The sequence below is a fragment of the Meriones unguiculatus genome (genome assembly GCF_030254825.1).
Source record: "Meriones unguiculatus strain TT.TT164.6M chromosome 13 unlocalized genomic scaffold, Bangor_MerUng_6.1 Chr13_unordered_Scaffold_40, whole genome shotgun sequence".
NCBI lineage: Eukaryota > Metazoa > Chordata > Mammalia > Rodentia > Muridae > Meriones > Meriones unguiculatus.
In genome coordinates, this window is record NW_026843649.1 from 2315630 (window position 1) to 2331755 (window position 16126).

A 16126-nucleotide genomic window follows, 5' to 3' on the forward strand; every position below is an offset into this window, starting at 1 on the left:
AATCCTACATTATTTGACTAATTCCCACATATAAGTGAGGATATACCATGAGTGTCTTTCTGCTTCTGGATACCTCACTCAGAGTGATCTTTTCTAGTTCAATCCATTTGCCTGCTGATTTCCTTGTTTTTAATTGCTAAATAGTATTGCATTGTATAAATGTGCCACAATTTCTATGTCTATTCCTCGGTTTGGGGACATCTAAGTTGTTTCCAGATTCTGGCTATTATCAGTAAAGCTGTTATGAGTACAGTTGAACAAATGTCCCTGTTGTTTGTTTGATAATCTTCTGAATATATGCCCAGAGTTGGTATAACTGAATATTCTAGTAGTACTATTCATAGTTTTCTGAGAAAGCACCAGATTGATTTCCAAAGTGGTTGTACAAGTTTACATTCCCACCAGCAATGGAGAAGGGTTCCCTTTTCTCCATATCCAGTCCAGCTTGTGTTGCAGATAATGTGATAGTATACATGAATAACCCTAAAAATTCAACCAGGGAACTCCTACAGCTGATAAACAACTTTAGCAAAATGACTGGATACAAAATTAAATTTAAAAAAATCTGAAGCCCTCCTGTATACAGAAGACAAATGAGCTCAGAAAGAAATTAGGGAAACAAAACCCCTTTACAGAAGCCAGAGATAATATAAAGTACATTGGTGTGACTCTAATCAAGCCAGTGAACGACTTGTATGAAAAAAAAGAACTTCAAGGAAGATATCAGAAAATCTCCCATACTCCAGAATTGGTAGGATTAACATAGTAAAAATGGCCACTCTACCAAAAGAAATCTAAAGACTCAATGCAATTCCAATCAAAACACCAGCACAACTCATTACAGACCTCCAAAGAACAATTCTCAGTTTCATATGGAAAAACAAAAAACCCAGAATTGATTTTTAAAATAATGCCTGCACAATAAATATTTTCTGGAGGTATCTTCATCCACAATCTCAAGTAGTACTATAGGGCAACAGTAATAAAAAATGGCATGGTACTGGCACCTGTACTTTAAATCTTAAAGGGGTGTGCATCTACTCATTAATCATTTTTATTAAATCATATCAAGAAGCTGAGGGGAAAAACAAATATAAGGGAATCAACTGCTGTCTCAGGTTTAGACCTAGTTTGCGGGTGCCCAGACGGCCAATGCTACCTTGGGCTATTGTTTCAGCTCATCAACCTTAAAATATCCCTGGATTTACTATTAATAGTGTACTTTTCTTAACTTTAAATTGTTCTCTAAGATTTTTTACATCAGAGCCAAACATCTTCCCTGACCTTGTGAAACAATCTATTTTTCCAAATTGTTTCTAAGTATAATGGTCATTGCTAACAATCTATATCTATGGCTCCTTTCAAGGACAGTGGTTAATTCATTAATCTGCTCCAGTTAACATGTGAAAAGAGATCAAGCATTGTTAATTTTAAATGTCAGTGATATTTCCCAGTGAAGAGCTAGAAGCCTTCTTAAAGTTTTCATACAACTCATGTTATAAGGATTATGGACATCATAAGGGCAACAAGCAGAGATATGCTACATAAGAACACAAATTCATCTGGAAAATCAGTTTTTGGGATTATGCTTCTCCAAGACAAACTCATCATGATTATGCTAACAGGGGAGCCACATTCCATGAGTTCTACAGCTGTTCTGCTGTTGCTCCTGCATGGCGCTTGACAGAACCAGGTAGCCAAAATAGTTTGCCTATATGTGTGTGTGGGGGGTAAGGTTATCTCAGGACCTGGGAAGGAGAATTCAGGGTAATGCATGGGCTGTACTAGCCTGGATGGCCAGATAACATGGAAGGACTGAAGGATTTCTGAGAGAAAATGGCAGGTGGGTTTGATTTGATATGTTAACTAGGAAACTCTGCCATTAGTTTCAGGTTTGAATCCTACTTCTATGGTAACATAAACTTCAGAGAGAGAATCATGGTCTCCATTGCATAATGATCTTCAACTGAGCTCATAGGGAAGAAAGGTGACAAAGACAAAGATTCTGTTTTTCTTTTCTTTCTATATATCTTCTTTCTTTTCTTTGAGGGAGGGCAGTTACCCAAACTAGACTCAAATTTTTGCTGTTTTGCTTTGTTTTCTTTACTATATTTTATTTTATCAATTGTTTTTATTTTTCACAATTTATTCACAATTTATTCATTATATATGCTGATTGAAGGTCACTCCCTCAACTCCTACTGGTCCCTCCCTCCACCTTCCCCCATCCCCTTCCCATAGACTACTCAAAAGGAGAGTTCCTCTCGCCTGCCATTCACCCTTACATTATCAGAACAATACTCAGCTATTAAAAACAGAAAAATAAAATTTCTGCTTGTATTTATTTTCCATGGGCCACTGTACTCACCTTAGAAGATTTCATACCATGAAGCTTGCCTGCAACCTTACCTTGAAATAAACAATAAGTATAACTCATTTTAATGAGTCCCATCCCAAGATACTGTTTGATTGACCATCTCAAATCCAGAAACATGTGAAATTTGAAATGCTATGCAGTCTGAAATATTTTATCACAGGCATTTCAGAGAATGTGATTCTCTTGCTACCTGGATGGCTGTTTCCCACCAGCCCAGGAAGGCATGCGGGGCAGAAGATGAGTAGTATAAAGCTTGGAAAGCTCACAAGCATAACATTGGTTAGCCACTCTGGGAATCACTTCAGAAAGTAAGTTCAACTTTAATTCCAGAAAACAGAACACAGTGGCATGTATCCCTTGGGGAGTACCAGGGATGTTCCAAGCATAGGTGTAGATAATTGTTTAATACTAGGAAATTCAAGAATGCTAGATTTGCATTAAACAGCACATTCCTATTATATGAATAAGAAGAACAAGAACACAGAACCAAATTATCCTATATTTGAAGGGAGGGGAGAGTTATCAGGGATCTGTGTCAAAGGCCATCTATCAAATTTGATTGGTGGTTTCCATGTCTAAAGATACTCTCCAGATGAAGTCAGGCAGAGAAAACACACCCTTGACATGGTTACCCATCTAGGCCAGAAGCAGTCATACATAGAAAAAAAAGTGATTTTTTTCAATAGTACCCCTGGTACAATAGGTAGATGTACACAAAGAAACTTCTACAGGCTACCAATCTTGTGATACTCTCAGAGAACTTCCTGGCTGGTGAAAGTTCATTTCCTACATATTCATCCACTGAACTAACAGTTTCTTGTGTAAAGTGCGGCAATTAAGTTTGATTTTTGTTCCTTGTAATGTATTTTTGTTCCCTAAGATATGCTATAGTATGATAAGTTCTGTGTCCTGTCCTTTGTGATTGCACAATGGCAGAAGAAGGCATGCAATACCTTTCTCAGGGGAACACCATGAGTTTCACAGCTTGCCCCAGGGGTGCTGAAAAAGAGGGAAGGTTAGGGAGTCGAGCAACCCCTTCACATCTGTGTAGGGAGGTAATGGCCCTCAACCTTGAAACTATCTAAATGTACTCCATCCTTCAAGAGGTGATGATTAAAACACTCTCTGCTCCCCACTTTATCATGCTCTCGATGCTTTGTTCTTACATATTATGGAAAAATAAATGATGGAGTAGGAAAAAAAAAGAAAACACTAAATGTTGAGAATCAGGATTATCAATAAGTCTTCCATAAACACCTTATCATATAATACTGTTGCGTGTAATTCATATTCACTATCCATTGTATTCTTTTAAAAAATGAGTTTATTTACTTTACATTCCAATTTAAGTCTCCCCCCTTTCACTTCCCCATTACTACCCTCCATTCTTATTGCCTCTATTCCCTTTCCCCTTCAGAAAAGTGAGGTCATTTCCAATGAGCTAGTTTTACACTTCTGTTGCATCTCAGTGGACCAAAGTACACAAAGGGCTTTCCACCTTGCTTATAGTCACAGAATTCCTCTCCAGTAAGGATAATTTTATGATGATGATGACGACTCTAGATTTGTGCAAGGCCTCACTATTTTAACATATTCATAAGTTCTCTCAAGTATGAATCCTTTCATGATGATGAAGATTGTACAAATATAGAATGGTTTCACCATGTTAAAAGGACTCATAGGCTTTCTGTCCATTAGGATATCTTTCATGAGTTTGAAGATGATTCTGAAGTGCAAAAGTTTATTCACATTGGATGCAGTGAGACAGCTTCTTTCCAGTATGTGTTCTTTTATGTATTAAGAGATGTTATATGCAAAGGCTTTGCCACATAATTATATTCATATGGTTTCCCTCCAGAATGTGTTGTTGTCTTAGGAGATGATTGTTACATGCAAAGAATTTATCACACTAATTACCCTCACCAGGCTTCTCTCCACTGTGTGTTTTTTCATGTTTTTGGAGACTACTCTGTTGTGCAAGGGCTTTATCATGTTGAGTATACGTATAAGGTTTCTTTCCAGTGTGTTTTCTTTTATGGCTTAAGAGAGTACTGGTTTGTGCAAAGGCTTTACCACACTGGTTACATTCATAAGGTTTCTCTCCAGTGTGTGTTCTTTTATGGCTTATGAGAGCACTGTTTTGTGCAAAGGCTTTACCACACTGGTTACATTCATAAGGTTTCTCTCCAGTGTGTGTTCTTTTATGGCTTATGAGAGCACTGTTTTGTGCAAAGGCTTTACCGCACTGGTTACATTCATAAGGTTTCTCTCCACTGTGTGTTCTTTTGTGGCTTAATAGAGTACTGTTTTCTGCAAAGGCTTTACCACACTGGTTACATTCATAAGGTTTCTCTCCAGTGTGTGTTTTTTTATGCCGTATGAGATTATTCTTTTCTGCAAAGGTTTTACCACACTGGTTACATTCATAAGGTTTCTCTCCAGTGTGTGTTCTTTTATGCCGTATGAGATTATTCTTTTCTGCAAAGGTTTTACCACACTGGTTACATTCATAAGGTTTCTCTCCAGTGTGTGTTCTTTTATGCCGTATGAGATTATTCTTTTCTGCAAAGGTTTTACCACACTGGTTACATTCATAAGGTTTCTCTCCAGTGTGTGTTCTTTTATGGCTTAAGAGAGTACTGTTTTCTGCAAAGGTTTTACCACAATGGTTACATTCATAAGGTTTCTCTCCAGTGTGTGTTCTTTTATGTCTTATGAGATGACTGTTTCGTGTAAAGGCTTTACCACACTGGTTACATTCATAACGTTTCTCTCCAGTGTGTGTTCTTTTATGCCGTATGAGATTATTCTTTTCTGCAAAGGCTTTACCACACTGGTTACATTCGTAAGGTTTCTCTCCAGTGTGTGTTCTTTTATGCCGTATGAGAAAAGTTGTATACGGGAAGGCTTTATGACATACAGTGCATTTAAAGGGTTTCTCTCCAGTATGACTATATTCATGCCTGCAAAGAAAATTGACACATGTGAAAGATTTACCACAGTGATTTCATTACACTAATAAATATATTTATCTATATGAATTAATATCCTAATTTGGTCTAATGGTAAAGAAGAATCAAATTTTAAAGTTTTATCACTTTATTTACTTTCACGGTATTCACCTTCATTATGGGTATTTTTGAAGATCCCTGTGATGGTAAGAGCATTTGTTATGTGGATCACTTTTATAGCATCATTTTTCTATATGAGGTTTTCTCCTATATATGAAGAGTATTGTAAGAATTCAGAGTTTTACCACAGCAATCCCATTCACAAATTTTTGTACTGTATGAATGATACTTCATTTACAATGTGAGCCAAGACAAGCAGAAGTTCCAAATTCCTAGTATTCATAGATATTTTCAGCAATATGTGTTTGCTAATGAATTCTCAGTGAAGTTGCAAAACCAATTAACAGTAACCATTTATCACATTCAGAAAATTTACTTACAGTGGGGACTACTACCAAATCAATTGTTCTTGGAGAAAGACAGGGACACTGCTTCTTTCAATAACCCTATGTTCCTGTGTCTTAGAATCATTTTGACATATGATATACCAGTTTAATTTACAAAAATAATAAAGATTCCCACATTGAATTAAAACATTTTGTTTTTTGTTCATCATAGACATGTCATATAGGGATTAAGATTTCTCCACAACAATATTCTTGATTCTCATAAGCTGCTCCTTTCACTAAACTTTACAATGTTACTGCACGAAAATGAGTAGCACTGGGTCTACTATGAAACTTTTGCTTATTAGAAGGTTTTGGACACATACTGATCACCAATTCAGTGTGTATACCTCTTACAATATCTGAATAGACAGAATGAGACTAAACAGATTGGCAGTTCAAGTCAGTAGCTGTAATGTCCATATGATTCAAATGTTATTTTTGTTACAACATTATTTTATTTTCTTCTATCTTAGGGGAGTGCCTTGTAAACACAAATCAGATACCTGACATTGAAGTACATGGAATTATGAGATTTTAATGATCATCAGTACACTTAAAGTAGTGCTGTTTTTACACTGTTGCTTTTCTTTAAAACTTCCAGGACACAGCCATGTGTGCTGGAACATGCCTTCAATCCCAGCACTTGTGGAGGCAGAAGCAGGCATATCTCTGTGATTTTGAGGTCAGGCTGGTCTAACAAGTAAGTCTAAGAAAATCACAGATACCCAGAAAAAATTATATTTCAAAAACAGAAAATAAAAAGCAGCTAATAAACAAACAAACAAACAAACAAACAAAAAACACCAAACTTCCAGGACACATTAAAATTTAAGATTTACATCTGTGTCAACATGCACATAAAGTTACCTTTTATTACTTGTAGAACTTTGAAAATGTTCTTCAATATCATGGTCATCCCAATTGTAGCCTAAAATATAGTATGAGAAAATATATATTATTGGAAATATCATGTTATTATTAAGGCAAAACTTAAATCACTATGATCTGTGATCCTTAGAACCATGCCTGATTTATTTACCTCATTCCTCCTCATTCTCAATTGGAATAACAGAAGAGGATCAATAACAAAGTAAGAGTTGTCTCTTTATTTTAAAAGTGAAAGAAAAATTGCAGTCTTACCTATAGCAGTGAGGTTTTCACAGGTCTCTAGCATCACATCTTTGTAGAGTTGCTTCTGGGAAGGTTCCAGCAAGGCCCACTCTTCTTGGCTGAATTTCACATGCACATCATTGAAGGTCACTGAATTCTAAAATATGCCATACATTTGTACAACAGAAACAGTGGCAACAATATAAATTTATACTTCATTGTCAATATAATCATATAATTCTACTGCTTCTTCAATTTATTTTCTGACACAGAAGTGTGACTGTTATATAGTTGGGTGCTGTGCGTGATGTGCAGTAGGGGAGATGAAAAAGCCTAAGGGTTAGATTGAAAAAAATGGCATGCTTCAAAAACCTGTGTTTCATCAGTTGGTAAGACATTAATATAAAGTAGCCATTAGTTGGGTTCTTGAGCAATCTATGAATCATCTTCAGTTACTTGGGTGAGTAGGTCAGGACTCTGTCATGAGACAAGTGGAAGGACAAAACACAGTCATGATATTTTATATAGCAATAAATGAGATGTATTGATCAGGGGAAACTGAACAGATGGGTAACATCAGTCAAAAGACAACATGGTACTGAATATTATGTTTTGACCAGGGCTCAGGGATGTGGCATATCAGTATGTGAAGAGGGGGGCTAATATAATTGTGGAAGGGAAAGTGGACTACAGTGAATACATGGATAAAAATAATGTGAGTGGCAAGCAACAACAATCATAGCCAATAACATCATATTTCTGAGTGACCAGACAAAAGAAAAGGAATAGAACACGTGATTATTCTTTGATCATTGTTTTGTATATCCTCCTTACTAAATAATGTAGTCTATAGATTAAAAATAAAGATTAAAACTTTTCTATTAAAAAAGAAGTGTTAATGTTATCACTAAGTCATTTTAGAAGAAAACGGAATAACAAGTTTTAACTGTATCATATCTAAACTTTTTGAAGAGGATATAGCTTTGGAATAGACATGGCAATTAATGTGGACAAAGACAAACAGAGAGAAGAGTGTGAAATAGAGAGACAGAGACATAGAGAGAGAGACACAGAGAGAGAGAAATTAACAGATGAACAATACTAAGTACAAATCAGAGAAATTTATTAACAGTTACTAACTACAAAAAATGGTGGACAAGCTGGGTGTATTCTGTCATGCCTTCAATTCCATCACTCAGGAGGCAGATGCAGGTGTATCTTATTGAACTGGATGTCAGCATTATCTATTCAAAGAGTTCTAGGACAGCCAGACCTATATATTAAGACAGAGCCTCCCCTAAAAGTCAATCAAACAAACACAAAATATTGAAAGAACTCAGAGGTCTTTACTGAAGCTTCTACAAGGAGTTATACATTCACTCCTATTGTATATTTATTTTCCAGAAATCTGTACTGCCCCAGCTTAAACTGCAACTGCAATGATATCTTACTAAAAGGGAATGCATGTTTAAACAGGTAAAAATAGAAGACAAAAATATTAGCAGTGTAAATGCTGATCATAAAAGAGCCACATAAGATAGGAGAGATGGCTCAGCAGTAAGGAGCTCTTACTGCTCTTGCAAATAATTGGGCTCAATTGTTAGTGTTTACCTGGGACCCGCTACTTTCAATTGCTATAAGTTCATGAGTTCTGAAGACATCTTCAGACTACTGTGAGGATTAGGCACAGAAGAGATGCATATTCATGCATACAATCAAAATACTTATATTCAGTAAAAACTAAAAATAGATCCCAGATGGCTGGACTGATTTCACACTGTTCTGATAAGATGGGTAGCAGAGACTGCACAGTGACCAATAGTTGGATCTGTGGGCCCCCAAACACCACTGACTGTGTTTCCTAGGTAAGAAGAAAACCAATGATGAGGGAAACAATTGGGTCCAACCTCAGAGAACCCCACTAATCTCTGGGAAAATTTCTTGGATGTTGCAGCAGGAATAAGGTTTTCAAGCAAATGGACCCATGAAGCAAGCAGGAGTAGCTATTCTAATATCTAATAAAACAGACTTTCAACCAAAATTAATTGAAAGGGATGATAAAGAGGGAATCCAAGATGGCATTGCCAGGAGGAACAGGACAGGAACAGAACAGGAACAGGACAGGAACAGGACAGCAATATTGGTACAGCAACTAAAAGACTGAATTCTGGGCCCTAAAACAACAGCAATCGTGTTTCCCAGGTGAGAGGAAACTCCATGGTGTGGGGATCACTCAGTTCCACTCTCAGGTCACTCAGTGAGAACCCGGAAAATATTCCAGGCTCAGGATACACTTGTGTGTCCTGATCACCTTCCCAGGCCAAACTGTGTGCTCCAGGGCACCAGAGACTGGGAGCCAAGTGTCAAAAAAAAAAAAAAAAACAGGGAAGAAGAAAGTGGGACTGACCTCAGGTCACCCAGTCTATCCCTGGAAAAGATCCTGCAGACTGGTGGGTGCACAGCTGCCAGCCTTGAGTGGGCCTCCAGTCACTAGACCGGCATGCCCTATTCTCCATCACAGACAGAACTGTGTGCCCCAGGACACTAGAGGATAGGTTTCCCTGTCTGGAGAAAAACCCACAGACAGGGAAAAAGCAGGTCCCAGCTTAGAGCACTCAGCCAACTCCCCCCCCACACACACTACCACCACCACAAATGGGAACATTCTTGGAAATGTTCACAGGTTCTTTCCCAGTCACCAGCTTGGTAGCCATCTGGCAAGTGCCTACCCATTCTACACACCATGTCAAAAACCACAGATTAGGTCTTCATGTTGGGAGAAAACCCAAAGGTGGGGAAAACATCTGGCCCTACCTCAGGACACCTAGCTCTGGAAAAGTTTCTGGTTATTCACAGGCTCCAGACTCTAGCCTCCTGCTGCACATGGGAGAGCAGTGCCAAGCTGCCATGGATTACTGCTTGGGTACTGGGGCACAGAGCTCTAACCTCAGACATACAGAAGCCTGGGATCCCCAAGATCAACCCCAGATACTGCTCCAAGGGACGACCAGTTATCCCTAACTAAGCAGACCAAACCATGGGGTGCCCAGGTTGCAGCTGCAGCTTACTAACTTTACAGCAAGAAAGCCAGAAGCAGGACAGCTGTCTCCAGGACTTCTCTGGGTGAGAGGAGAGCCCCCTTGACTAACAAAGACCACAATTACCGCTCAGGTCTCTATGCCTGTGGTGAGTTTTGGCAATCCCTGAAAAATACCTGCTATTCAGTGACTGTATCCCAAAAGCTGAGGAGGCCTCCTTCAGGAAAAATCATCTTCCTGCCAAGGGGATTATCCCCACCACAGGATTCCAGGAAGCACCAGAAACTAACACCCAACACCTAAGATAGCCAAAATGGTAGAGGCAAGTGTAAAAGCTCAAAAAGACAAAGCAATATGGCATCTCCAGAACCCAGTTATTCGGGGCAAGCAGCCCTGGACACACCAGGGTAAATGAAATTCAAGAAGATGACCTTACATCTGTGCTTATGAACAGGATAATAGAGGAAAAAAAAAAAATAAACTGCGTAAAGACCTAGATGAAGATAAAGTCAAACAGATTATTGCCATTTGCAAAGAAATGGAGGAAGATAAAGTCAAACAGATTATGGCCATCCTTAAAGAAATACAGGAAGTTGCAGCCAAACAATTTGTGGCCTTTAGAGAGGAAATACTTAAATCACGAAAAGATATTAATGAAACAGAGGATTGTTCGAACAAACAGCTGACAGAATTGAAGGAAAATACAGTCAGAGAAGTGAAGGAAATCAATAAAATGGCTCAAGATCTGATAAGAGAATTGGAAAAAAATTAAAGAAAACACAAGTGGAGGAAACTGTGGAGAGAAAGAACTTAGAGAGGAAAAGAGGAACTACAGAGGTAAGCATAAGAAATAGACTACGAGAGATGGAAGAAAGAATCTTAGGTGTGGAAGACACAATGGAAGAAATAGATGTAGCTATCAAAGAAAATGTTAAATCTAAAAAATTCCTGACACAGACCATCCAAGAAATCCAAGACAACATGAAAAGCAAAACCTAAAAATAATAGGAATAGAGGAAAAAGAAGATTCCCTCCTCCAAGGCCCACAAAATATTTTCAACAAAATCATAGAAGAAAATTTCCCCAACTTAAAAGAGAGGTCTATAAGAATACAAGAGGTCTACAGAACACCCAATAAATTAGACCAGAATAGAAAATCCTCCCACCACATAATAAACAGTAAGAATACAGAACAAAGAAAAAATACTAAAAGCTGCAAAGGAAAAAGGCCAACTTAACATATAATGGCAAACCCATAAGAATCACACCTGACTTTTCATCAGAGACTATGAAAGCCAGAAGGGCCTGAACAGATATCATGAAGACCCTAAGAGAACACAGATGACCACCCAGGCTACTATACCCAGCAAAATCTCAGTCATCATAGATGGAGCAAACAAGATATTTATTGACAAAAACAAATTTAAACAACACCTACCCACAAATCCAGGGGTACAGAAGCTCCTAGAAGGAAAACTACAACCCAGGAAAGCTAACTACATTCAGGAAAACACAGGAAAGAAATAATGTCACTAGAGCAAAACTAAAAGTAACCAAGCACACAAACACACTACCACAAGCAACATCAAAATAAAACGAACTAACAGCCACTGGTCATTAATTTCCCTCAACATCAATGGACTTAACACTCCAATAAAGACACAGACTTACAGAATGGATATGTAAACAAGACCCAACAATCTGTTGCATACAAGAAACACATCTAAGTCACAAAATAGAAAGGTGGAAGGTTCCAAGCAAATGGAGCCAAGAAACATGCAGGAGTAGCCATTTTAATATCTAATAAAGTAGATTTTCAACCAAAATTAATCAAAAGACATGAGGAAGGTCATTTCATACTCATCAAAGGAAAATTCCGCCAAGAAGAAATCATAATTCTGAACATCTATGCTCCAAATACAAAGATACCCACGTTTGTAAAAGAAAGATCAATAAAACCTAAACCGCACACAAATCCCCATACATTACTACTGGGAAACTTCAACACCCCACTCTCAACAAAGGACAAGTAAACAACAGAAATTAAACAAAGAAACAATATCTCTAATAGAGGTCATGTATCAAATGGACCTAACAGATATCTACAGAATCTTACACTCAAAGACAAAAGAATTTACCTTCTTCTCAGCACCTCATGGAACCTTCTCTAAAATAGACCATGTCGTTGGTCACAAAGTGAATCTCAACAGATATAAGAAGATTGAAATAATGCCTTGTATCCTATCTAATTACCATGGACTAAAGCTGGACCTCAACAACAACAGAAATAGCAAAAAGCCTACACTCACATGGAAACTAAACAACTCACTACTAAATGACAGCTGGGTCAGGGAAGAAATAAAGAAAGAACTTAAAGTCTTCCTAGAATTCGAAGACACAACACAACCAAACTTATGGGAGACAATGAAAGCAGTGCTAAGAGGAAAGTTCATAGCACTAAGTGCCTTCAAGAAGAAATTTGTAACATCTCACACAATCAACCTAATAGCCCATCTAATGGCCCTAGAAAAAAAGAAGCAGACACACCGAAAAAGAAGAGACACCTGGAAATAATCAAACTCAGGACTGAAATCAATAAATTAGAAATAAATAAAACATTTCAAAGAATCAATGAAACCAAGACCTGGTTCTTTGAGAAAATTAACAAGATAGACAAACCCTTAGCTAAACTAACTAAAAGGCAGAGAGAGATTGTCCAAATTAACAAAATCAGAAATGAAAATGGGACAAAACAAAAGACACTAAGGAAATCCAAACAATCGTTAGGACTTACTTCAAAAGTCTATATGCCATAAAATTTGAAAATCTAAATGAAATAGACAATTTTCTTAATCAATTACACTTACCAAAGCTGAATCAATAAAATAGTCCTTTATCCACTAAGGAAATAGCATTCCTCAAAAGACTCCAATCCACAAAAAGCTCAGGACCAGATGGTTTCAGTGCAGAATTCTACCACACCTTCAAAGAAGAGGTAACTCCAGCTATCTTCAATTTATTCCACAAAATAGGAACAGAAGGAACACTACGAAACTCATTCATTAAAGCCACAGTCACTTTGTAACCTAAACCTCACAAAGACCCAACAAAGAAAGAGAATTTCAGGCCAATCTCCCTTATGAACACTGATGCAAAAATACACAACAAAATACTTTGCAAACCCAATACAAGAACACATCAAATATATCATCCACTATGACGATGTAGGCTTCATGCCAGGTATGCAGGGGTGGTTCAACAAACGGAAATCCATTAATGTGATCCACAATATTAAAAAATTGAAAGAAAAAAACATGATAATCTCCTTAGATGCTGAAAAAGCATTTGAAAAAATCCAGCATCCATTCATGTTTAAACTATTGGAGAGATCAGGGATACAAGGCACATACCTAAACATAGTAAAAGCAATATACAGCAAGCCTGTAGCCAACATCAAGTAAACAGAGAGAAACTTAAAGCAATCCCACTGAATTCAGGGACAAGGCAAGGCTGCCCACTCTCTCCATATCTCTTCAACATAGTTCTTGAAGTCCTTGCTAGAACAAGAAGAAAATTAAAGGAGACCAAAAGGATACAAATTGGTAAGGAAGAAGTCAAAGTATCACTATTTGCAGATTATATGATAGTATACTTGAGTAACTCCAAAACTTCTACCAGGGAACTCCTACAGATGATAAACACCATCAGCAAAGTGGCTGGATACAAAATTATCTCAAAAAAAAAATCAGTAGCCCTCCTGTATACAAAAGATAAAAGGGCTGAGAAAGAAATTTGTGAAACAACACCGTTCACAATAGCCACAAAGGACATAAAGTACCTTGGTGTGACCATATCCAAGCAAGTCAAAGACTTGTATAAAAAAAACTTCAAGTCTCTGAAGAAAGAATTAGAAGAAGATATCAGAATATGGAACTATCTCCGATACTCATGGCTTGGCAGGGTTAACATAGTAAAAATGGACATCTTACCAAAAGTAATGTACAGATTCAATGAAATTTCCATCAAAATACCAACAGAATATTTTACAAACCTTGATAGAAGATTTCTCAACTTCATATGGGATGCAATGAAAGCAATCCGAAGAGGAGTTTGAATACCAACAAAGGCCATCATAAGCTAATGGAGGCATCCCATACAAGCAACTTAATGGCATACCTGAAAGACCTAAGAAAAAAGAAGCAGACACACCCAGCAAGAGTAGACCACTAGGAAAAAACAAACTCAGGCCTGATATCAATAAATTAGAAACAAAGATAATAATTCAAAGAATCAACGAAACCAAGAGCTAGTTTTTTGAGAAAATAAAAAACACAGACAAATTCTTAGCCAAACTAAGTAAATGGCGGAAAGACACTATCCAAATCAACAAAGTCTGAAAGAAAAAGATATAATATACACTGAGAAAATCCAAAGAACCATTACCTTTTATGTCAAAAGCCTATATGCTCCAAAATTTGAAAATCTAAATGAAAAATACAATTCTCTTTAAAATCCACTTAGCAAAGTTGAATCAACATCAGGTAAAGATATTAAATAGCCTTATAGTGAATAAGGCAATAGAGGCAGCCATCAAAATACTCCCAACCAAAAAAAATCCAAGGGTCAGATGATTTCAGAGCAGAATTCTACAAGACCTTCAAAGAAGAGCGAATACTGATATTCTCCAAATTATTTCACAAAATAGAAATAGATGCAACATGACCAAATTCCTTTGGTGAGACCACAGTCACCTTGATAAATCCTCAAAGATCCCCAAAAAGAAAGAGAACTTCAGACCAATCTCTTTTATGAACAATGATGTAAAAATACTCTATAAAATACTTGCAAACCAAATCCAAGAACATATCAAAGATGTCATCCACCATGACCAAGTAGGCTTCATCCCAGGCATGCAAGGGTGGTTAAGTATATGGAATCCATCAATGTAATCCACTGTATAAACAAATTGAAAAAAAAGACCATTTTCTTAGATGCTGAAAAAGCATTTGACAATATCCAACAGTTATTCTTGTTTAAAGTCTTAGAGAGACCAGGGACAAAGGCACATATCTAAAAATAGTAAAGATAGTATACAGAATATATACAGAATATACAGAATATATACAGAATAGTATATAGCTAACATCAAACTAAATGAAAAAAATGTTAAGTCAATTCCACTGGACTTGAGGACAAGACAATGCTACACACTCTCTCCAAATCTCTTCAATACAGTACTCGAAGTCCTATCTAGGGCAATAAGACAACTAAAGGAGATTAAGGGGATACAAATTGATAAGAAAGAAGTCAAAGTATCTTGATTCACAGATGATATGACAGTAAACAAAAATGACCCCCAATATTCTACTGTAGGGAACTCCTACAGTTGAAAAACACTTCAGCAAAGTGGCTGGATATAAAGTTAACTAAAAACGAAAAAGAAAACTCAAAAAAATACACTCCTGTATGCAAAGGACAAATGGACTGAAAAAAATTAGGAAAATAACACACTTCACAATAGCCAGTAAAAAAAAAAAAAAAAAAAAAAAAATGTATTTTGGTGTTATCTTCAACAAGCCAGTAAAAAACCTACATGAACAACAACAACAACAAAAAAAACCCAAAAAAGAAATTGAAAAAGATACCAGAAGATAGAAATATCTCTCATGCTTATGGATCAGTAGGATCAACATAGTAAAAATTGTCATCGTAACAAAAACAATCTACAGATTCAATGATATTCCCATCAAAATATCAATATAATTCTTAAGGAATTTGAAAAAATTATTCCCAGCTTCATATGGAAAAATAAAAAGCCAGAATAGCTAAAACAATCATGTTCAAAGACAGATCTTCATTAGGTATCACCTTCCCTGATCTCAAGCTCTACTATAAAACAATAGTAATAAAAACTGCACAGTACTGTGATAAAAACAGAATGGTGGATGAATGGAATTGAAGTGAAGACCCATAAGTGAACCCACACACCTATGGCCACTTGATTTTTGACAAAGAAGCCAAAAGCATGCAATGGAAAAATGACAGCATCTTCAACAAATGGTGCTGGTCTAACTGGATGTCTACATGTAGAAAAATGAAAATAGATCCATATTTATCACCCTGCATCAAACTACAGTCCAA

General features: G+C 36.9%; 1 protein-coding gene across 1 annotated transcript in view; it reads right to left on the reverse strand.

The window, feature by feature from the left end:
* Positions 1 to 4286: 4286 nt before the first annotated feature.
* Positions 4287 to 16126, reverse strand: part of LOC132651119 (zinc finger protein 431-like) — a gene marked incomplete at its 5' end in the record, with an annotated part of 217798 nt that continues 205958 nt past the window's right edge. Inside the window, one exon of the mRNA XM_060376409.1 lies at positions 4287 to 5259. Coding sequence (XP_060232392.1) covers positions 4287 to 5259 — 973 coding nt within the window. The remainder of the gene's footprint in view (positions 5260 to 16126) is intronic.